This window comes from Oryx dammah, unplaced genomic scaffold (assembly GCF_014754425.2).
Source record: "Oryx dammah isolate SB20612 unplaced genomic scaffold, SCBI_Odam_1.1 HiC_scaffold_8, whole genome shotgun sequence".
Lineage (NCBI taxonomy): Eukaryota > Metazoa > Chordata > Mammalia > Artiodactyla > Bovidae > Oryx > Oryx dammah.
Window position 1 is genome coordinate 56,398,399 of NW_024070192.1, and position 24,949 is coordinate 56,423,347.

Here is a 24,949-nt window from a genome sequence, read left to right on the forward strand (position 1 = left end):
TCCCCTGTGACACTGGGTGCCCTGGGGGGAGCTGGCATCACAGCTCACCACACAGCTTTGGGTTGTACCACACTCTTCTCTGAACGTCTGCTTTCTGCATTTGTCTGTTTTTCTTCAGCACCAAGGGAAGAAGATGGCTCTGGTGTAGTCTCCCCTGAAGTGAAGGGATACTCCCCTCACATTCCAAAGGCAGACACCCAGGACTCTGTGCCAACGAGCCGCCTGCCCTCCTCTGACAAAGGCTAACCGAGTGGAACGCAGTGTTCCTATGAGCCAGCCTGGCCTTCCCAACCAGACTCAAGCCAGGCTTATTTATTAATACGGCGGACCCAAAGGGCCAGGACAGATTTGCACCTGAGAAAGCAGATTCGGAATTATTAACGTTCCGCCTTATGAGTTTACACATGGCTCTTTTTCAAAAGATCCCCCCGAATCACAACTTGATCTGTAACAAGTTCATAAACCAATACATACATTTATATATGAACATACATGGTAAATATGCCAAGTTGTTAATTCACCAATGGATAATGGAGGAAGGGTGCTTGCTATGTAATTTCTTAAAAATATTTTAAACCTTTCTCAAAATAATTTTTCAAACGCCTCAGTTGTTTGAATAATTTTCTGCTCGGTTCTTTCCAGAGACCTCTGCGACCTCACCCGAGTAGGAGGGAGGTTCTTTTCCCCAACGTTCTACTAAACAGACACAGCCACAGCACACAGGGGAGGGTCCCACACCTCCAGGGGGCTTAGAATGAACTCGGCTCAGAGACTATTGAGGACATCACAGATCCAGCCAAAACCCAGTCTAATTCTTGACCTGCCATGGCGGGGGGCAAGGGGCCATAAGGGCAGCTCCGGCCCCCAGCCCATCCTCAGCACAGGGTCAGCTCCCGAAGCCCCTCTCCCTCCAGCAGGGCCCTGTCTCAGAGGCCCCAGCCTACTGGCTGGTGAGGACAGAGCACCCTTCCCCAAACCAACAAACCGCATGCTCAAGGGAGTTACATCCTAAGGTGTCACTGGAGACGCCTCTGCATCTGCTAACCGAAGAACTAAAAGTGTGTTTTAAAAAAACTGGCATTCCTCTCCATTCCTCCCTTCCCCCAAACCAACATGGGACTTCCTACTTGCCCAGTTAAAACTCCAGTTAAGTACCTGTTCGATGAGTTTCACGACTCTTACAGGTGATCTGGGGACACAGTACAGGCTGGAGTTGCTGGCTTGCCACTTGGGCATGGAAAGCCAGGGCTGAGTACCCACCTTTGTTTGTAATCTCTCATCCTCGGCTATTCAACAACCTATCAGAAAACAGCCAAAGTGCAGCTCACTGGAGCCCTGAGGTGAGCCCTGACCCCATCACCGTCCACAGGGGTCTGTACACACGGCTCCTCCTCCAAGACCACCCTGACTCAGCGCCTAAAGGAGCTCATCACAACCCCCAGACCTTCCGTACAGACTCGCCATTTTGAACCAAATTCTGCCAGCATCACCGAAGATACTGAAGTGAGCACAAGTGCTCCTGGAAAACCATTTATGGTGAAAGTAACATCTTTGCGATCTCAGTCATTCAACAAGTGCCGACTAGGGAAGCACGTACACCAACCACGTGCAAAGCATGGGCTTCGGTGCCTAAGAGAAACGCCTAATCCCTGTCTCTGAGACACCCACGAGCAGGGGTAGAGTCCACATAAGTGCTCTGGGGAACATAGGGTTCAACACACCGCCACCTGTTTTATGCAAAACTCTCACGGGACTGAGGTACCCACAGGACTGGCACGAGAATAGGTCAAACTCAGGCCTAGCCACTTAATCTACCGATTTTCAAAGTCCCAACACAGTCAGTTCTGAGTGGTAAGTGTCCTGCCATTCAAAGCAGTAAGAAAAGCAGTGTGCGTTGCATCAGTTAATTATATCACAAAGTTACATTCCCTGAACCCTCCCCCAAGCGAGGGCAGAGGGTAGCTGCCTCGAGGTGCCATCTTGCTGGGTGGCAGATGGCAGCAAGCCAAGAGCTTACACATTCACCGTGGCCAACGTAGAAAGCAGGTGACCCCCCACACAACACACCTGCCAGACTGCAGATCAGACCATCCCCGTCGTCCACCAGAGCTTCTGCCCATCAAAAAGGAAAAAGGGACCAAAAAAAAAAAAAAAACCTGTCTTGCTTATAAGGGGAAGGGGAACAAAGATTCTGAACTTCAACCATTTCTCAATGCTTTCCGGAGATCTCTTTGAAACTGCAGGGCAGCTTTCATCTCTCCAATAACCTTGTCTGACCTCACCTGAAATGACTAATGTGATTGCAACAGTTTTACTCTGTGAAGTAGCCCTCTTTCCACCCCCCACTGCGCCGAGGCCTCTGCCATCATCATGAGAACTTGGCATTATTTTTAAAGCTAATTACCTTCAGGTTTTGGAGACAGGTGGCATGGGTTTCTGCCCCCTCCCTTCTGCAGAGTAAGGAGAAACTTCTCCAGATGCCTGGCAGGAAAGCCTGCATCCTGGTCCCCGAGATTCTGGGCACCCTTCTCATGGGGGGGAGGGGTTCCATGGCGTCCTGTTCTATGAAGCAGCAGCTGCCGTATGCATCTTGTGGATGAAAAAGTTTCTTTAAATCTTTATTAGTTGCTGTTTGGCTAGATGGGACTTACAGCAAAAGCAACATTCCAAGGTAGTCAACACTAGGATCAAAATAAGACTTGGCACTTGGGAAATCCCCAAAGGATGTATGGGCTGGCACAATGTGGAAAAGAAGAGTTTATTTTCAATTTTTTGTTTGTTTGTTTCAAGAGGGGTCGATTTCATTGAGAAAAGAGAGGTCAGTATGATTCCAATGAATCTCTGTGTTCTACCCATTCTGACCTTTCCTAATCAGGGTTGAAAATTCCAGAAGCAAAGTTCTTTTCAAACCCGAGTCAGGCTTAGGTATCCACCTGTAAGAACAGTGTATGAGCCAACACCAAAAAGAGGAGGTTATACCACCCCTTTCCTCCAACTCCTCTTTTTGAAATTAGATGTGTTACTGAAGCAAAACAATGAGCTTGGTCCCGAGGAAAGTGAGGTGAGGATAGGAGGAGGGATGCAGAAGGGAGGGGATTACAAAATGTTAAGTACTGAGGATTGGGGCGGGGAGGGGGGGTACGGAATAAAAATAGACCAGTAAGGGAAAACTGAATGGAAGAGGTTCGTTTGTTTAACAGTGTTTGCCATTCCAGGAGGCTTGCTGAAGCTCTTTCTTTCAATGGCTGGCCTTGGACCAGCATTTGAAAAATCTTAGATCTTTGGAAAGGAAGATTTGGACAACAAAGTTGTTTTATCTGGGAGGGTCATTAGTTTCAAGAGTTCCAGGACTTTGGTTTTGATGTTATTACCTTGGCCTGAGTTTCTCTGTCCGTATGTCCCAGGCAGTCCTGGCTATGTTTACTGACTTAGGAAACAGGGGAACCTGGGAGGGGGCCTCTCCTGCCCGCCGCTGCCATGCTTCGCTGGGTCACCATATTACCTGGACCCCCTGAAGACAACAGGGACGGGGACCAGTCAAACATGCTTTAAAGGTCCTATCTCTCGACACTCATAAGAGGGAAATAACACTTCTCTAACTCACTCCCCAAATAGACGCCGCCGTGGATGTTCTGCCAAGGAGTGATGCGAAAGTGTGTTCCAAAGTGAAATGTAAGCTTGGCGCGGTGCCTAGCCCGCGGCTGGATTCTGCACAGAGCTGCGGGCTGGCGAAGCGAAGGAGCACATTTCTCTCCATGTGACTGCGAGAGCCAGGCAGCCAGAGCAGATTTCTTTGTGTTAATAAAATGTGGTATCTAGACTGTACACACAGGCAGCCCTGGGAAAACGTGAGCCAAAGGGAAGGACCCGAGGAAACCCAGGGCCCAGGCTGAGGAGGGCTGCAGCAGTCAGCAACCTCGACTGCACCGCCCAGGGTGGTCAGGCTGGGCAGGTGTGGGATGAGCCCCGAGTCAGAGGTGAAAGGTTGTGCCAGGCGCTTGCGCGAAAGCTGCTTAAACATCAGATAATCCAAGGAGGCGCAGCAAGCATGTCCTGAGCAAAGGCTTGCTCCTCCTTGACGGGCCAGAGACCAAAGTTCATGGGCACTTTCTCAAGATATGGAGTTTACCCTGGACTCGAGGCTCCTCCCCCACAACTGAGATCCCTCCCAGGGTGGCAGGAGGTTGGCTCTGGGGTTAGACTGTGTATGCTCCAGGCTGGCACATGCCTTGCTTTTGTGGGCCACTCCTGCCTCACTGCCACTGTGGCCTCAGCCTCCTTTGACCACAGGAGGTAGCCACTGCCCACAGACTCAAACCTGCAAACCCATGTTTGGGGGAGCCATGGGTGGGGATTCACAGGGAGGAAAGGGGGGATTAGGGGCCCTGCTTGCTGAGCCTCTTTCAACATCCTAGATCACTTCCTCTCCAGGACTGTCAAAGGTACTGTCAAAGGTACTGATCTCCCCAACTTGGAAGCTACTGGGAGCACAGGCAGAGCCCTGGGCCCCAGGAGTTTCCAAAAGTTTCAGGGGATGTGCTGGAGCTTGCAGGACTTGCCAGGCCTGTGGGCTCCTCTGGTTGAAAGGAGTGGAAGGTCCTAGAAGACACTGGCAGTTAGCTCTCCTCCCCTGCAGCAGCCCAGCCCTCAGGCTCCTGGACCACGGGGTATGCAGTCAACCAGAACCAGCTAATTGTGGGGCAGCTGAATTGATGAGCACCTCCCAGGCCCAGGTGAGCCTTCCCCTTGGTTGATCTGCAAACTGGTTAATCGGCCTCAGGATAATTGAAAGTTAATCGTATGCACAGCCCAAGTGCAGTCACTGGAAACGGCAGGAAACCACAGTAGCGGAGGAAGTCAGGTCCACCTTCAGTGAACCTGTTACTTCTCCAAAGACAATGTTCAACCTTGAGCCCACTTCACGCGCGGCCCCATTCACTCCTGCAACTGACCCTTGTTACACAGCGACCCTGGCTCCTGGGAGCGCCCAGTAAGTGCTAAATAAGTTGCAGTTATTATTAATCCTTTAGTGTGGTTGAGGTGGTCGAGCCTGTGGTCCCAGGTGGCGCTAGTGGTAAAGAACCTGCCTGCCAATGCAGGAAACACAAGAGACGCAGGTTTGATCCCTGGGTAGGGAAGGTCCCCTGGAGGAGGGCATGGTCACCACTCCAGTATTCTTGCCTGGAGAATCCCATGGACAGAGGAGCCTGGTGGGCTACATAGGGTCACAAAGAGTTGGACACGACTGAAGAAAGCCTTCCTCAGCGATCAATGCAAAGAAATAGAGGAAAACAACAGAATAGGAAAGCCTAGAGATCTTTTCAAGAAAATTAGAGACAACAAGGGAACATTTCATGCAAAGATGGGCTCGATAAAGGACAGAAATGGTATGGACCTAACAGAAGCAGAAGATATTAAGAAGAGGTGGCAAGAATACACGGAAGAACTATACAAAAAACATCTTCACGACTAAGATAACCACGATGGTGTGATCACTCACCTAGAGCCAGACATCCTGGAATGTGAAGTCAAGTGGGCCTTAGAAAACATCACTACGAACAAAGCTAGTGGAGGTGATGGAATTCCAGTTGAGCTCTTTCAAATCCTGAAAGATGATGCTGTGAAACTGCTGTACTCAATATGCCAGCAAATTTGGAAAACTCAGCAGTGGCCACAGGACTGGAAAAGGTCAGTTTTCATTCTGATCCCAAAGAAAGGCAATGCCAAAGAATGCTCAAACTACCACACAATTGCACTCATCTCACATGCTAGTAAAGTAATGCTCAAAATTCTCCAAGCCAGGCTTCAGCAATACGTGAACCGTGAACTTCCAGATGTTCAAGCTGGTTTTAGAAAAGGCAGAGGAACCAGAGATCAAATTGCCAACATCCGCTTGATCATGGAAAAAGCAAGAGAGTTCCAGAAACACATCTATTTTTGCTTTACTGACTATGCCAAAGCCTTTGACCGTGTGGATCACAATAAACTGTGGAAAACTCTGAAAGAGATGGGAATACCAGACCACCTGACCTGCCTCTTGAGAAACCTATATGCAGGTCAGGAAGCAACAGTTAGAACTGGACATGGAACAACAGACTGGTTCCAAATAGGAAAAGGAGTACGTCAAGGCTGTATATTGTCACCCAGCTTATTTAACTTCTATGCAGAGTACATCATGAGAAACGCTGGGCTGGAAGAAGCACAAGCTGGAATCAAGATTGCTGGGAGAAATATCAATAACCTCAGATAGGTAGATGACATCACCCTTATGGCAGAAAGTGAAGAGGAACTAAAAAGCCTCTTGATGAAAGTGAAAGAGGAGAGTGAAAAAGTTGGCTTAAAGCTCAGCATTCAGAAAACGAAGATTATGGCATCTGGTCCCATCACTTTATGGGAAATAGATGGGGAAACAGTGAAAACAGTGTCAGACTTTATTTTTTTGGGTTCCAAAATCACTGCAGATGGTGACTGCAGCCATGAAATTAAAAGACACTTACTCCTTGGAAGAAAAGTTACGACCAACCTAGACAGCATATTCAAAAGCAGAGACATTACTTTGCCAACAAAGGTCCGTCTAGTCAAGGCTATGGTTTTTCCACTGGTCATGTATGGATGTGAGAGTTGGACTGTGAAGAAAGCTGAGTGCTGAAGAACTGATGCTTTTGAACTGTGGTGTTGGAGAAGACTCTTGAGAGTCCCTTGGACTGCAAGTAGATCCAACCAGTCCATTCTGAAGGAGATCAGCCCTGGGATTTCTTTGGAAGGAATGATGCTGAAGCTGAAACTCCAGTACTTTGGCCACCTCATGCGAAGAGTTGACTCATTGGAAAAGACTCTGATGCTGGGAGGGATTGGGGGCAGGAGGAGAAGGGGACGACAGAGGATGAGATGGCTGGATGGCATCACCGACTAGATGGACGTGAGTCTGAGTGAACTCCGGGAGTTGGTGATGGACAGGGAGGCCTGGCGTGCTGCGATGCATGGGGTCGCAAAGAGTTGGACAAGACTGAGCGACTGAACTGAACTCAACTGAAGTGACTTAGCACACACACACAAGCAGGCACAGTGTGGCTGATGGATTTAAAGTTAGGAAGTTAGGAGGCCTCCAGGACATCTGGCTGGGGGAAGCACACGGGGGGAGCTTCAAAAACCACTCCACTCTCCCCCTGAGTGTGCTTTACCAAAAGGAAAATCTGAAGAGTTTAAACATCTCTAGGAAAGCATATCAAGAGACAAAAGCATCCAGCACATTCTGAAGGGAAGAGAAGTAAACTTCAGAACTGCTAATATGGATACCTGAGGGTCATCCTTAGGCCTACACAGGTTGGTAAATTCGCCAATGCTCTTTCGGGTAACAGAAATTCTGTTTTAAATGTCAAGAATCACAGTGTGCAGCATCCCGAGGGCCCAGCCTCCTGGTCCTTCCGAGGTCCACAGGGCTCCGCGGTGCACGGCTGCCCCTGCAGGGCGGCGAGCGCCCTGGTCGGCGCGCCAAAGTTTCCACGGGAATCTGATGGCGACCGCTAGAATGACAGCTTCCTTCCACCCTCAACACCGGTCCTGTGACCATGGCACAGACTCAACAGATTCCCCTTCTTCCATCCTGCGACACTAACCGGAGGAAGACTCCTGCTGAGCGCGGAAGAGTACCTGCGAGGCACTTGGATAAGCACTTTCCCAAGACACCAGGAGGAGCACTGGCCTGAGTCCTTAACCTTCTTCCCATTGGAGGGACAAGTCCTGAAGATCCTCCCAACCGGCTCAGTCGGGGCAGCAAAGACCCGGCACAAGGAAGGTCCTACCTGCGCTCAGGGCAGACATCCCTAATCCATCACAGAGCTCTTTCCACCGAGCCCAGATGAAGTTTCAGTCTTTCAAGACATTCCAGGCACCTCCTAATCCATCAGAAGTGGCTGGGGTGAAAACGGCTGCATGGGAAGCTCCTTCAAACCGAAACCTGGCCACCCAGAGGGGCAGGCCAGGACACCGCGGGCCACGGCCCTCCAGAGAAGTTCCATCAGAGCTAGCTGTGGGCCTTGGGGTTTTCCTGCTTCTCTTTTTTTTAAATTATTTCTCTGGTGTTTTATACACCACTTAAAAAAAAAAAAACAACTAACCCTTGGAACAGTGATTTCAGCCAGAAAACTTGCTTTCAGGGTTATTCTGGAATGCTGAACACCAGAGAGAAGTCAGTAGTTCCCATTCAGAACCGTATGAAGACCAAGTTTTAGGAAGTAATGAGCTTTAATGCTGCTGCCTCAGCCCCCGCCCCGACCCCGCCCCAATGGTGTCAAATATCTTTTGCTTTTCACTTTTACTTTTTGAACACTGTCATCCTTTATGAGTGGCAGAACATCAGACTCTCAATCTACTGACCAGCTTAGGAGTGGTACCATCACCCCAAGAAAATTTACATTTTTTGCAACAAAAGTTGAATATTAGTCTTTTAGTTCATAATAACCTTATAATACAGGGTCATGGAGCTTAAAATAGCACCTGTGTTTGATAGATAAGAAAATTGAGGCCTTCAGGGATTCAGTGACCTGTCCAGAGACACACCAACCATCAGTGCAGACCAGGCCCGGAGCCTGGATTGAGAATGCGTGTGTGAACCCGCTCAGTCCTGTCTGACTCTCTGCAATGGAATGGACTGTAGCCTGTCAGGCTCCTCTGTCCATGGGGTTCTCCAGGCAAGAATACTGGAGTGGATCGCCATGCCCTTCTCCAGAGGATCTTCCCGACTCAGGGACTGAACCTGTGCCTCTTATGTCTCCTGCATTGGCAAGTGGCTTCTTTACCACGAGCGCCACCTGGGAAGCCAGAATCTAGATTAGCTGATTCCAAACTCAGTGTTTTGTAAATGGCCTGCCCTGCAATTATTGCTATGTATAAAAGATGCTTACTCCTTGGAAGGAAAGTTATGACCAACCTAGATAGCATATTAAAAAGCAGAGAGACATTACTTTGCTAACAAAGATCCGTCTAGTCAAGGCTATGGTTTTTCCACTGGTCATGTATGGATGTGAGAGTTGGGACTGTGAAGAAAGCTGAGTGCCGAAGAATTGATGCTTTTGAGCTGTGGTGTTGGAGAAGACTCTTGAGAGTCCCTTGGACTGCAAGGAGATCCAACCAGTCCATTCTAAAGGAGATCAGTCCTGGGTGTTCTTTGGAAGGAATGATGCTAAAGCTGAAACTCCAGTACTTTGGCCACCTGATGCGAAGAGCTGACTCATTGGAAAAGACTCTGATGCTGGGAGGGATTGGGGGCAGGAGGAGAAGGGGACGACAGAGGATGAGATGGCTGGATGGCATCACCGACTCGATGGACGTGAGTCTGAATGAACTCTGGGAGTTGGTGATAAACAGGGAGGCCTGGCGTGCTGCGATTCATGGGGTGGCAAAGAGTCGGACACGACTGAGCGACTGAACTGAACTGACTGATTTTCCCCTTTGCCACTTAAAACCCAAGGGAAACAGTAACACTCGCAGAACTTATACTTTGATTTGAATTTAATTTGGTCAGTTTTCTAACTGGCTATCTTATATTTATTTGTAAGTTAGAAAAACATAGATTATGCCCATCTTATAAATGAAGCGGTGAAACCAAGAGAGGCTGATAAACCAAGAGAGAGTGGTCTTGGCACAGCTGAGACCAGACACTAGATCTGTTAGTGTGTCTAAAGAAGCATCAGGAGGCTTGCAAAGACTCAGCCTAGCAACTCAGAAATCTAACAGTGAGCCTCAAAGTGGCGTTTAAATACCAGATTCTCACTCTGAGTTAACACTTACTGAGGGCCAACTCTCCAGATCTGTTCACCAACTAGCCCATTTCATGTCATTTAACCCTCACAGCATTCCTATTAAATAACACGGCAATGTTCCAGATGAGAAAACAGGGCTCAGAGTTTAAGTGATCTGCCCAGGGTGTCACGGCTTCTCGGCCTCCTGTTTAGTTTAGTGTCTGAAGGATCCAAAAGGAATGTGCAGATGCTATTAGGACCGTGTTTTTCTGAACGTCTTAATCAAAGCTTGTTATTTCTGCCTTAAAATTATTTAATCCTGATCCCCATGGTTTGGGGCTAGTGAGATAGGCCTACATTTATTTTTAAGCAGCTTCTAATCAGAATGGAAAGACGGATGAAGAAAAGAGAAAATGTGCTTTGGCAATGGATCCACAAGAGTCAATGCTCCTGGGGGCAGAGTAAATTCCAGAAACCAATTTCATTTCTAATGTGATCTGATTTCCTGCAGCCCCTCACACTAAATGCTCAGCGCCATCCTGGCCTGAACACATAATGAGTATGGCCATGATTTCATAGCGTTTAGTTCATTTAAACTTAGGAGCATGGTGTCTAGTCTTTTATAAAAGCTCAGAGGTGTGTGACTGGATGTGAAATCAGGCTGAGGGAGCTTTCCCTGAAATCAAACTCCCCTCCCAAGAGGGAAGTCTTGCCTAGTTTGATGCTCATGTACTTTGCCATCCTTAAGACAGGACTGTTGTACCTTGAAAAGGCTTATCCTGCCACACTGATGTGTACACTGCACTCTGTACTGTATGAAGACCCATGCCAAGAGGGCCTGATCTCTAATCCGGCTGAAAGACGGTCATATCAGGTTAATCCTGAGTCTTAAATTAATCGACTTCTAGTTTCCCCCTTTGTGTAAAAACTATTTTCACACATTTCTTCCAAATCATTTACTTCTGGTTTCCTTGGTTTCCATTCTACTCTGACAGAAGGCTCTATCTGCCCTCTCTGGAGGCACCCTCTGCCATGTTTTTATCTTGCAGGGAAGGCTAAGAAAATGTTTGCGAGATGTGCACCAGGGGAGCAGAAAGCTGGGGTTTTTACCACGGTCCCACGTCCTCTGCTCTGCACCCCGCTGCCCAGAGTGGGGCCACGGCCAGTCTTCCAGTCATGACCCAAAGGTGTCACCAGAAAGGAGAAAGAAGGAGCCCAGACCCCAACCCTGTAGCACACTGGAAAAGCTTCAGAGCACGAAGAGAAATGAATTGTCCCATTTCCCCCGTTAGTCTCTCCGGGTCTCCCAGGCACAGAGTCAGAGGATGGCAAAGCGGGGTGGAGACGGAAGACACAGCGCTGTCCGAGGAAGACAGCCTGTACTGTGATTGTCGGGGTGTGGGGGCTGGATATGTGCTCACTGAGGTCAGTACAGAGGATGCCCCCAGCGTGACCTCTCCATCACCCTTTTCTCCCTACAAGAGGCAGAGAGCGTGGCTACAGCAATCACTGCTGGCCATGATTGCTGCAGCACAAAAACCTGTTCCCGTGTAAGTGTCCACAGATGACGATGGAAGTAGGAAAAGAGAAAACCCGTCACTGTAGAGCAAATGAAAGTGGTGACAGCTACCAGTCAGACTGCCCACTGTTTCCACAGAGCACCTCGTTTACTCCTCCAGGAATCCGCTGAAGCTGAAGCGGGCATTGGCCATCCCCACTTACCGAGGAGAAAACAAAGGCAGAAGAGTTAGAGAGCGGGTCCATTTGGCTCTAAGATCTAAACCAAGACGGGAATTGTAACCACTGTGCTGTCCATCAGTGAGGGGAAGGGAAGAAGGAGAGAAGTCTGCTCCAGCAGGTGATGAGTTCATGAAGAAAATCCTCAGGGAAAACCCCACCCTTGCATGACATCCTCTCTGATGGGATGAAAACGAACAAAAATGCTCTTTTGGTTCCATGCACTTATAAGAAAACGTAAGCTTAAAAAGATGAAACTTTAGTAGATGGGGACAAAGTGGGGGAAAGCAGACAAACGCCCACAGCTTGGTGGTCACACTAATCCGAAGTACTGACGCAGCTGAATGAGAGAAATTCCTTTACTCCTGGCTGATATATGCTGTGGTTAAGAACGTCAATGTATAGACACAGAGAAGACCTTTAAAGCCTCTTTAGTACTCAAATTAAAGTTCAATGTGCCTTCTAAAATTCTATTTGCATAATTAATATGTTTGGTAATATCTTTACAAAAAACACAAAGATACAGATTTCAGTTTGATCAATGCAAGATCAAATGATCACAAAATGTGAATCAATACCATGTCACTGCCAAGTAAGCTTGAGGGTAAAGAGAAATAAGTCGAATGTAAGTAAACGCAAATTGCTTCTTTACACTTAATTTTTGTAATACTGAAACTTCCTATCTTTTACCTTTAAATGTCTAAGGAATCCAATAACTATATATCACTAGGAGACCTGATATGTCTGGGTTAATTTCATCTGCAATGCTAAACATATTTTTGACCTGAATATAAATATCATTTTAAAAATCATTCAGGTGTTACTGGTCATTTGAAATAAACATACTTTAGATTCTATGACAGAAAAAAACCCACAACTCCCCCGGAAAGCGTATTAATACAAAGAAATCAATCGTGATGAAATGAATTCTACCAAATTCCTACGAAGTCAGTTCTACAAATTTTCCTTTTCCTATCCTCAGAAACTCTATCAAGGCTTTATTTCTATCTTTACATTTTATATTATTTACTCTTTCTTCCATAAATCTTTCAGTGGCATTTGGCCTCTAAAAGCAATGTTATTCGAACCGGATATGAGATCTCCATCCTATTTTAAAAGTTCTCTCTAGTAAAAGCCTCCATAATCTCCTTCCGTGATTCTAACTAAGCCCATAGCACAATAAATCCATTCTAAAGTGAACCAAGTCTTCTGATCAATCCTTTGGGCAGACAGAGTTTGACTCGTTGCCACTCTCCTTAGAAGACCTCTTCCTGTCTTGGGGTATTGAAGTATCTGTTCTGGGTAATCTGATTACTGCCTGTCTAGATGATCTTGTTCATCTGGTTTACAGCCTAGATTCCCATTGGCCAGGGCCTGGTGGCATCCCTCCCCAAACAAACCTTCACTCTGCTCATTCAATTCAGGAGGCATTACTGGGCCTGAATGGCCAGTCTCACTTAACTCTTTCCATTAAGTGTGAAAACACTTAGAGAGCGGCAGTGAAGCTTTCCTTCTCTACTCCACGGCCCATGCGTGGGTTCCCCAGCAAGGACCTCCCAGCAGACTGTTACCCAGAGCCAGTTACAGAAGAAAGCACTGCTGTTTCCCACTCAAGAAGCTTCTGCCAAGGCGCTTATTTCTGCTGATCCATTTATGCAATCCCACTGTCTAAGAGAACATTTTGTCACAGACGATTTAATGTTGCAGCTCTCTGGAGCATCTTTCTGCAGAGCGTGCGCTCATTGTTTTTAGGAATCTAGGATCTCCCGGGCAAGATTTGAGACAGAAAGGGGCTTAATTAGCCACAAGCTATCTGTTATTACAAGACCCCAAATTCCAAAGCATTCTTCCAAAAATCATTAATGAAAAAAAAAATCCTAGATTAAACTTCTGAAAACGAAACTTTTAGGAGATCTGTCTGACAACAGAACTGCCATTTTTCAGGACAGACTGGATTCCCACTATAAGCTGGATGGTTAGGAACTTGAGACAGTGACAATACTTGTTAAAGTCAGAAAGGAAGGAAAACATTTTTGGAATTTTCATAGTAAGTCATGGAGTGTGTATCCACCAGAAGCCAATTTAACAGAAACAAGTACTGTACAGTTTTTCCCCAACAGATGCTTGATTCTGCCAACACTCCTGCAATTGTCTACTGTACATAGCTGGAGGTGAAATTGCACACATTGACTGTTTTGTTTTTTTTTTTTCTTAAGTGAACTGATTTGGGTTATGGCAACTCCTCCTGCTTTCTGTAATCTTGGCTTGATCTCAGAGAACACTTCAGGGGTACCTGAGCAAGCTACTTCACGCAGGTGCCGTTCAGCAGCCCCCTTCCCTCCCCCAGAGCCTGTCTGCTCCCACAAAGTCCCTCTCCTCCAGCAGCAATTCAGTACAACCCCCACCCCACCCCCAGCCACCCGATCTCTGCGTGACATGCAATTAATTCCGGTTTTCAGGGAAGAAGGGAGGCACAAACACAAGGTCAGGACTCAAGAGTACACAACTGTAATAAGGATTCCTTTGTCTCTCAGGAGTAAAATTACTAAGCTGGCCAAACACTCGCCTAAGTGTTTTAGCCTGATATTACTGCTGCAGGTAATCCTTATAATCAAGGATTATAATTTCTATCACTGGAGCCTTCCCTCCCTCTCTCTCTCACAATCACATATACACACACACAAAAAGGCACAAACAAAAACCTACACTCAGAGAAAGACGTTTAACATATTTGTTTGCAAACCCAGTCAGCTTTATAATATAGAGGCATTTTAAAGTCATGAATGTTAATAGACTGGGTAAACTCTATCTTTCTGCTTCTGGGAGATCAGGCCCGCTTTTGGACTTTTAAATTCTAAACCGTTCACGTCCCTCAAACTCTTTTCTTGCCAAAGAGGGTTTCCCCCAATCACCAAAATTATGGGCTTTATAAGTGAAACTTAAACCCTGTGTTTTTGAATTACTTTCTCTAGATCATTAGAACATTGTGTTTTGAAAAGCTGTTTGATGTTCAAGGAAGAGTGTTTATTTTCCAAACAACAAAAATAAGGAAGTCCCGGTTTGCCAGAGGAAACTGTTGTGAAGGATCTAAAAATGTTTCAGATCCAACCTTGAACCCAAGCGGAAACATCCACATGCCGCTTCCCTGCTCAGAAACCTTCAATGGCTCCCCACTGCCGCCTGGACCAAGTTCAAGCTCAGGAGCCTGGCGTTCATGAAGCTGCCAGCCTGGCTGGCACCTGCCTCTGCAGACTCACGCTCCTGCCTCCTTCATGTGAGGTTTCTGCACCAGCCGAACTGGATCGACACCCTGCTCCCCGGACACCCATGGGCGTTCCCATCTCCATGCTCCACCACACCACTGCTGCTGTCCACCCCGGCTCCTCCGTCACGCACGAGACCCGGGAAGGCCTGACCCCCCAAGAAGCATCACCCCGACGCCCTCCCGCCCCAGGCAGCGGCTGCTTCCCTGAGACCTGGCAGCCCTGACTGACAGCGCTGCCCCCGCATTAATTTTCAGAGGTTTTACTCATTTTCAGGCTGACTCTTTCACCCTCCTCTTTCAGTAGATACTGGAGGCCTCCGTGGACTCATCCTGTAGCCTGGAACATGCTAGCTTGTTCTGTTATTCATCATTTTATCTAAATGCTCCATCTTCCCTACTGAACTCCCATCTCCTTGAGACCAGCAGCCCGATCATACCCTTGTCTGTCTTCCCCAGGGGGAAGCCCAAATCCACAGCTGACGCTATTGCTGGGGCTCACCCACGTGCCCCCAGCTCTGACGGCTTCCTCTGTTGCCTCCTCATCTTCCTACTGTTGACAAGAGGAAAGTGACAGGACTGATCGCGTCAGGGCTGGCTTACTATGGGAGGTGCCATGCTGGCCTTCAGGGACATCAGAAACCTCACATCAACCCAACAAAGATGTTACTTTGCAGATAAGAAGATAAATGTGTGGAAAGAGTCAAGATTTCTCCATTAAAGGACCTCTGTCGGGGGAGGAGGAATTACTCTGGAACGCTTTTGGAAAGTCCTGCTGGTAAGCAGGAGGATGGACTAGACTTTCCTCCTTTCCCATCGCCCTAACGTGCCTGTATGGTTTATTTACCCCTGAGTTCACTGTATTTCCTTCAAGTGGGATTCTTGCCTATTAGTAAAAATTCACAATAGTAATATCAACTGATGGACTGATTGATTTACTAGCCATATACGTCATGGAGAAATCTTCTACTCAAGAACTTCTTTGGGCTACATTTTGCTTGTCTGATTTTTTTTTTTTAAATCTCATGAGCAAGGAGGACTGAATAAAGGCTACAGTTAGCAATCCAAGGTTAATTAAAACTCAGAGGTGAAGAAGGGGGTGAGCAAGACTCGGCAGAGAAGCAAAGGAGAAATGCCAACTCCAGAGGCCTTAACTGGCCAGGAAGGGAGAAGTGTGGAGACTCCCCAGGAACCCAGCGAGAGATGAGGTCCTCCTATGAGAGGTGAGACCAGACAGGAATGAGGAAGCCCTCAGAGCATCACTGTGCCAAGTACTCTTCAGCAATCCTTCAACAGCCTAGAAGGCAGGTCCAGGGATTTCTCCGAAGTTCCAGATGGGAAATGCAAAGCTCGCACCATTTAAAGGACGTCCCCAAGAGCATGGGCAAACGTGGCAGGGATGGGATTTACACCGGGTGTGTTTGTTTGTGGGATCCGGTGCCCTACAAGAGTGACACGCTGCTTGGATGACCCGCCTATCAAACATAGGTCACCCTGATGGACATCTGAATGGTGAGCTAGCAAGCACCTAGGTCGGAAACACATTTCAGTTTATTCCAAAACAGTGGTTGAGTGGTTTCAGGTTAAGACACGTGCTAGGGGAACACCAAGCAGTATAATAAAGTGGGATATGACCTGGCACCTTCCCATTACAGGACCAGATGCAGGCCCTGCACCTCCCCGTCCCGCTCTCGTTTATTCTCTTCCAAAGCTTTTTCCATCTTAATGCTTCCCCTGCCACCCTCTCGCTTCCCTCCATCTTCACTGCTGAGACATAAAAAATGATTCCTGGGTACAAGTGATTAGTGCTGGTTGGTGGGGAGGCTTCTGCGAAACCCAATAAATCACTGTTGTCTCTCACCCTCTGGCTCTCCGCACCAGGATGTTATCTCAGCCCCCTCCTTCCCACCTCCCCCACCCTGTTCTTCTGCTCTACCTAGTTCTGTCTTTACACTGCTATTTTTCTCGTCTGGTAGACACCGGCTGAACTGAAAAGCCTCTGCCAAGCTCCTTGGCAGGAGCCGGCCTGCAGGAAGCCTGCCCACCGCAGTGGCACAAAGAAGACAGCGCCTCTGGGCAGCTGGGCACTTGGGGTCTGGCTAGGACGTGGGGCAGAGCAGGCTTCCCTGGCATGGGAACGGCCCTCTGGAGCTCGGCCTTCTCGTGCCAAGGTCAGGATTACGATCGCTGGCTGCACTCATAGCGGCGTGCCTGGGAAGGGAAGCGAGGGTGGGGGCGGGAGGGTGGCAGGCGGCCAGCTCGCCACCCAGGGCCGGGTGAGCTCCGCGGGGCACAGCCACGTGCCCGGGGCACACGGAGTGTGCGGGCAGGCAGCCAGGGTCACCCAGGCTCATGCGGAAGGGAGCTGGGGGCTGGGCACCCCGCAAGAGGCTGTGTCTACACTGGAGGACATGAGGTGAGAACCCAGAAACTGCTGGAGTAAGTAACATCAGGGAAGTGGCTCGTTCTAATCCAGAATGAGGCCAAAAAGTCAGGCAGCCTCCAGGGTATAGGGCTCGCTGGGGGGCGGACCACAAAACACCCCACGTCCTAGTTTTGCAGAGGGAAGGGTGCTAGATGAAACAAATCCCTCAATGGAGAACGGGGTTGGGAACAGGCCGTTCCTTTCCCTGCTGGCAAGCCACGACATCCCTCCAGCTCCCAGCTTGCGGAGGCGTGTGTCACACAGCCCACTAACACCCCGTGGGAGGGGGACTATGTCCAGTGTCCATCTCCCGCTGGGAAAACCAAGGCTTAAAGAGGTCCAGAAATGGACCCAAAGTTACACAGCACGCCCCCGTACATCCAGGTTGTGAACCCAAGTCCCTGGGCCCAGAGCTGATGCTCTTAAGCACCTAGTCACCCTCATCGTGCACCCCTGTCCAGAAACACCTCCTGCCAGATGTGCAGTCCCGGGAACGTTACAGACGGCAAAGCCAAGAGAGCAGGGCAAGGCTGTCCTCTGCAGGGTGTGGTGGAGAAGATGAACTCGTACAAGAAACTGAAACCAAAAAAAGTCTGCCTGCTTCAAGGACAAAGCTGACGCTCTCCCCTCAAGGCCTCCTAGATCCCAATGAATGGAAAGCACTCCCGAGACACGCGGGGCGCAGTGCACCTCAACTTAGAGCACTCCCAACCTGCAGACGTGACCAGCACACGGGACGGGAAGGTACATCAACTGCACGCCCTTCAGGGCAGGGAGAAATCGAAGCTTCGTCTCACGGTGTCAGAAAAGCCCAAAGAACTCTGTTGCTTCAGCAGGACCCCTCGTAATCTCAGAGCCCCCAGCACAGAACTCCCCGACATCACGATTCGGATCCCATGGCAGTACCTCCCTTCCACACCAGAACCTCATTACAAGAGGAGAACGGAGCACATACCACGCTGATTCCATCCCGCCAAGCTCCAGTAGGGTCTCCCCAACCCCCCACCTTCCTCTTCCCACACAGCCCCACACAGAAGGGTTCTCACTTTACTCCATAACCAGCCTTCACCACAACCCAGTTCGTGCTCAGAACTGGAAAGAGAGGCTTTGTAATTCTCAGCTGAATACGGGTCTAATGGTGGTAGGACACCTCCAAGCTATTCAAAGAAAAACCACCAGAGGAAACAATTTCAATTCTGGCTTTACAAGCATGTGATTTAAAAATAACCCTGCCTTTGTCTGCTATAGATGACTTTCCCTAAAGGGACTGCTGTCCTTAAAGCAATCACTCAATTCTCAGGGCAAACTGATTCTTCTTTTTTCCAGTATGCAGCACATAACTCCAGGAAAGCACTCCCGGGCACCGCCTCTGATAGCATCTGACAAACATACATTGAAGTGGTCAGGACAACTCCTGCCATCCCTGCGGGCTCAGGAATGTCCAGGAAGCTGCACCTCAAATGCGTGAGAAGCCCCTGCCGATGCCTACAGCATCCGGGAACCACCACTGCTCCTGATGAAGATGTCAGCCCAGAAAGCATAGCAATAACCCCCACTGCCAGAGGAGGCTTCAGCAGATCCCTGGGTTATTTCTTCAAGGAAAACTGTACTCAGATATTTAACTCTTTCTTTGAACAGACAGGTAAACAGAGGATTACTGATGGGTGTATAAAACAGGAGAGGGCTTGGAGGGCAGTCAGAGTAAACAGTAAGAGAATTCACAGGAAGACTCATCTTGTCATTCCAAGACACACTTGGGGTAAACCTAGAAATGCATTATTTGTCTTCTCTTTCCCTTCCCTTCAGCCACACAGGTAACACTAATGATACAATGCCACCGAGTATAACTCAAAAGACGCATGCTGAGCAGAGAGTAGAAAACAAATATTTAACAAAGTTGCTTTGCGATTATCTCCTGATCAGCCTGATGTCTGAGTTTTATTAACTAAAAGTGGATAACTAAACTTTTATTAATGTTATGTCTTCTTGGTGGATTTCTTCTTGTCATATTTCAACTTAAGGTCTCCTGACTGCTTCAAAAGTTTTGCCATAATGCATTACAGGAGGTATAAAGCATCCATGTGTGTGACAGGATCCTGAATTAAGCCCAGATGTGCCCGTTCAAATCGCAAGTTGAGATTAGTAGTTCCGGGGCGGGCTGGGGGTCGGGAGAGGGAGGGGGTGATTTTGCCCTCTGGGGACATTTGGCAGTAACCCGAGACGTTTTTACTGGTCACACAGGTTGGGGTGGGGAGGGTTTACTGGCTTCTACAGAACAGAGGGCAGGGATGCCCTTAAACATCCCACAAAGCACAGGGTAGCCCCTATAGCAAAGACTGACCTGAAGCGTAACAGTGCCAAAGCTGAGAAATCTTGCTCCAGACTGAGATTCTATAGTTCCCAGAATGTTCACAGCTAACTCTGTGCTCTTCCCTTCTCAGGATTTGTCTTCCTCAAGGTTTACTTGGTATTTCTATTCGGGTCACCACTGTGATTACACAGACTAATGAAGGACACTCTCCTTTTTCAGGTTTGCCTGTGATATACCATCCATCAATTCCACATTCCCTAGAATTTACTTTGCATTATCACCTCTGTAAGAACAGCAGTGTTATTTTATCTGCACTGGGTATTTCGAGAAGAGCTCTAACTTCTTTTCCTTTGTCAGGAATATCATTGAGTTTAAATGAACTGAAGAGTGTTATTTATGAAGTGTGCTTCCATTATGAAAAAAGATATATAAGTGAAGAACTTATTTCTAGGTCCCAGTGCACCCTTTGACCCAAGCGTCTTTAACTCCACAACCTAACAAAATGACAGCCAACCGAAAGCAGGAGTCCTTTGTTATGGACTGCAAGTCTGACGAGGGCATCACAAGTTTCTGAAAGTCATTGATCAATATTGATTCAAATGACTTTCAAGCTCCAAAATCCCAATTCTTGATTTTTCAATAGGAACCTAAGGGTGGGGACCCGACAATCAGCATGCCTTTTGGGGGAAAAAAAATGCAGTATTTCTAAAATGGCACACATCCTATACATGAACAGAAGGCTGAGAAATAACTTGTCAACTGAGTGCAAGCATTAGGCTTAGAACACTGCAAGCCGAAAACTGTTGGTCAAAATCTCCTGACATTTCTCTACAAAACAAAGGGTTATACACTGTACCTAGTTACTCTATGAAGGTATTTCAGAAGACAAGCATTGGAAGAAATGATGGAAGCTGACACGAACAGAATAATGATCATAACTGCTCTCATTAAGAAATATCTAGTGCTAGTCATCTGACCCCTTAGACACATTATCTCTGATTTTCACAATGATCCAATCGAACAGAAAAGACACCCTCCTGCACAAAAGGGAAACCGAGGCCCAGAAAGGCTGCAGCACTTTGTAAAGTCCCACTGCTGTGAGCAGATCACAGAGGCACAGCTAAGCCTTCTCACCGGGCCTCTGTGCCCTTCCTCCTGACTCTCTCCTCGCTCTGACGATTATTTATTTTGTAGTCTGTTCCTGGGAGAACGCCCCTGTGTGTCCTAAGTAACAGGGGGTCAGGCTCATGAAAGGAGTGTCTCCGTAAGCTTCTGTGGCCCCCGGCTGGGGGGCAGGGGCTAAGATTTCATGCTGTTCCAGGCAGCACCCTGGAAGCTATAATTCAAAGTGGGTTTTGAAGAAGGGGGCCGCACAGAGAGACTGGATGGGAGAGCTTTAACTCCAATACTAACATTTTGAGGCAGAGGCATTCTCTTCCTCCTCTGCACCGCTTCCTTTCATTTTCATCTTGCTCTGTGTGCCACAGAAATTCTACATGAGCCGAGGACACAGAGTTCGGGAATGATCTCCGGCCCAAGTCTCCCACTGTCCTGCTTTCTGGCCTCCCCGCAGCTAAGGCCCCTGGCTCGGTGACCTTCCCGATGACTTATCCGCTGCATCTTTGTTCCCGGTTACCTGTGCACATGAAACGGCTTTTCTTCCTGTGTGTTTTGTACAACAGGGGGCTAAAGACACAGAGACAGAGCGCCCTCACTTGTGTTTACATCTGAGCGTTTGTGGGTGGGTTTTGAAGTACAGGTCATTTCAGGTAACGTTTTTGTGCAATATTTCAACACCATTTAAAGCCAGCCTTGTAGATTTTGATAAAAGTGGATTACGTGCGGTGAACAGATGAAAATGAAAAAAAAAAAGGAACAATTTGGTAGGAATAGTGAAGAGAAAGACAGGATTGGATGCTGAAGAAGGCTAAGTCATGCTTAAGGTGAGAGCTACTTTAAGACTCAGTTTCTCAACTGACAACACAAGATGAAATGGATAGAAAAGATACCTGCCCACCACCCCTCACTCACATCTTGTTCCCCTTCAGGCCGAAAAAACAATGAATACAGGTAAACCACAGCATTATACAGACAGTCCACCCAAATCATTCAGCAAGGTCCTGTTATCTGTGTACTTGGGGAAGGAGGAAGAGACGGAGGTGAGTCGAGGCCTAAATTATCTGAATCATTAACCGCAGGTTGGCGTTCCTCAAACTGCAGTCCTTGGATCAGCTGCATTAGAATCCCCACTGGGGCTGGATAAAAATGCATATTCCAGGCCTCAGCCAGACCTGAAACATCAGAATTTCTGGGGGTAGGTTCCATAGAGTCGGCCTTTAGCAGACTCTCTGGGTGATGCGCTCACTGAAATGGGACAACCACTACCGTGGCTGAAATCCAAGGCTCCCCTTTTCAGATGCACCCCTGAGGATCAAGACGTTCAAGTCAGCTCTGTCCTCCCCCTTTGCTCCCCTCCTCCCCAGGGGAAGGCAGAACCATCTGGGAGTTTACCTGGTCGCATGGGGCTCTGCACACAGTTTGGGGGTGGGATGCCAGGGTGAATGGGTGCGGAGGCCCGACTGCTGAGGTCCATGACGGAAGGGGCCGCTGAGGAGGTCGGCTGCAGCCCCGGAGGGTGGGGGCTGTGGTCATGCTGAGACGGGCTGGGGGGAATGCCATTTTCTGACAAAAACTCCTCCAGGTCCATGTATTCCAACTGGAAGGTATCTCCGTCATAGGGAAGGGTTTTGTCCCATAAGGTGGGCCCCAAGAATGCTGATTGGGGGACCGTCGGGCTATTACTCTCATCATCCAGCTTCTTTTCCTTGTCTTTATCCTTACTGTATGCTGCAAAACAAGGGACAATATTGGAGTTTAAAAAAGACAGTGAAAAAGTCTCACTTTTTTTTATCACTCCTCCTTGGCTTCTGCTACAAAACTACTTTCCACACATACCGGGGCTGTTCTCTGGCTGCTGTTTCTTGTGGATCTAGAGTTAAAAGTTCAGGCAGGACATGGATCTCTGCCTGTTTTTCGACATCTTCCTATTTACTTTGGAAAGAAAGCACTAGTCCTCGGGACAGGGCTAGAGACTGGTCTAGGATATAAACAAGAAAGCACAGCCCTCCGTGCATTATTTAAGAAGACAATAATTTAAATCTACAGTGGGAAAATAACACCTGCAATTACATACAACTGCTGTGATTTTTAAGAAAACAGCCAATAACTAGACATGATTTATCTTCCAGGAAATTCATTACAGTGACAATATGAGGTCATTCAGATTTAGAAAGCCAGTGCATTAGTAATGCTAATTTTGGTAAAGCAGGGACTCTCTGCCCTTCTTCGATACCATGTATTGAGCACCTACTAACATATCTGGTTCTTTTATATGTTTCTCCCCCAAAAAAATCTCATGATAAACTTGCAAATAGTGACAACTTCCATTCACAGTGAAGAAATAGAGGCTCTGAGGCCTATGGGAGCTTAACCAATGTATCACATGCAGAGAGGAAAGCTGAGAACTTCCTAGCCCACATGTGTTTGCTTCTAAAGCCACTGGGATACACTGTATTTTACAAAAGGAGTTTCTTGTTTTGCTGTGGTTTAAAATACAAGTGTTTTCTTCCTCCTCTTTCCCAAACACTTAGGTATGATCGAACTCAAAAATTATACATGTATGGGAGCTGTCAAAAGCACAGTTACCAGAAAAGGTGGTTCCTCTGAGCTAGGTACCTATGATGGAGATGTACAGCTATTTTCTACCTGCAAGTATCCCTCACCACATTAGGTCTTTAACCAGCGCTCTGGATTTGGACAAGTCTACTAGTCCTCAAGTGCAGGTGAACTGTGATTAAGGAATTTGACTTCTTTCTTCCTCACAGAAACACAGCCTCCATGCCATCCCTTCTAATCCTGTACAGTCTCATCTCCCAAGATTCTGACTTCAAAACTCCCACAGATGCAAAAGACTGCAGGCAGAACCTTCCTCCCAAGTGCCCCTCCTTAAAGGGGATTTAAGAGGGAAGCTCCGTTCTGCAGACTGGGAACCAAACCCCTCAGCTCTTGCAAAGCAACAGGTTGCCCTAGGAAAGAAAAATGCGAATATGCCCCGGCTGCTAGCAGCCAAAGGATCTTTTAAGACTTTACACTCTTGAGCCGCAGGGCTCACCTCACAGTTCACATTTGCTCCTGGGATACCTATGGCAGGAAACCCGCCAGCCCAAACGACAAATTCCTGGCGGCACCAACTGGATCCTGCGCCTCCACGCAGGACCCCTCCGGGCCTGCCCCAGCCAGGGTTGCTCAGGAAGGTTTGGGACTTACCCAGAAAGGGCTCAGGCCAGAGGAGGCTCCGGTGCTGTTACACGTGAGCCTGCCCCGCTCTCCCTTCCTACCCGGAAAGTGCGCGGCGAAGGGGGCCCCGAGGGGGGGTGTGCGCGGCACCCCGCCCAGGGACCACTCCTCCAGCCCACCCCAGCCCCCATCTCCCGGTCTGAAGCACCCAGCCCGGGACAACGCGAGTCTCCGCTGTCGCCTCGGGAGCTCCAAACGCTAAAACGAAGAGCTGTGATCAGCACTATCGCAAATACCCCGGCTCCGCGGTGCGACCCCTGACTCAAGCCCCCGCCCGCTTGGAGCCCAGCCCTGGGGTTCACTCCCGGGCGCGCGGGGCGCCCCTTGCCCCGGCACTGGGGCTTTCGCTCCGCGTGTGGGTGCACCTCGACCTCGGGGACGCCGACCTGTCAACTTCTGTCTCCCACCTGCGCCGCCCGAGAGGATCCGCAAGGCCCGGCCGAGGCCCCGGCGCTCAACTAGCAACACGGAATATCCCCTCGACAGAAACGTCCCCTCCCTTTTTTGGGGGAGGAGGGGTGGGGCGATAGGTGAGCGCCTCAGTTTCATTCAAGCGGGGCCGGGGTGCCGGGAGTGGGGGAGCGGGGGATGGTCCGGGGGTGCCCGGCCCGGGAGGGAGGCCCCCAGCGGGGCAGCCAGCAGGGCAGCGCTCACCGTCTTCGTGATGAAGGGGGAGCTTCAGCGGGTTCTCCAGCAAGGACCTGAGCACGCCGTAGGGAGGTGGGATAAAGGTGGGGTTCAGGGGAAGCGGTCGGGACATTTTCTCCATCGCGATGCACTCAATTTTTTTTTTTCTTAAAAAAACAAAACAAAAAAAAAACACAAAAAAAGTCCAACCTCCCCCCAAAATGTTGCGGAGCTTTTTCCTCCGTCCTTTGCCAAAAGTACTAGCTTTCAAGGCGGTGGAGTCAAGAGGAGAAAAAGAAAAAAAAATTACTTATGTCTTTATAAATACATCTGCATAAAAACACAAAACCAAAAGAACTTTCGGGCTCCCAGCGCAGACGACCCCCCGGGAGCGCGCCGAGTGCCCGCGGCGGGCGGGATGCTCTCACCTGCCTCGAACCTCTCGTCATGCACAACGCTCAAAATTGCTAAAAAGGAAGGAAAAACATACA

At 48.5% G+C, this 24,949-nt stretch overlaps 1 protein-coding gene across 1 annotated transcript in view; it reads right to left on the reverse strand.

Annotated features, from left to right (window-relative positions):
* The window catches only part of HLF (HLF transcription factor, PAR bZIP family member), a 58,262-nt gene extending 33,319 nt beyond the window's left edge, over window positions 1–24,943 (reverse strand). Inside the window, exons 1-2 of the mRNA XM_040244295.1 lie at window positions 24,486–24,943; window positions 21,987–22,322 (exon numbers count right to left, since the gene is read on the reverse strand). Of these exons, the coding sequence (XP_040100229.1) occupies window positions 21,987–22,322; window positions 24,486–24,600 (451 nt within the window). The 5' untranslated portion in view covers window positions 24,601–24,943. The remainder of the gene's footprint in view (window positions 1–21,986; window positions 22,323–24,485) is intronic.
* Window positions 24,944–24,949: the final 6 nt, after the last annotated feature.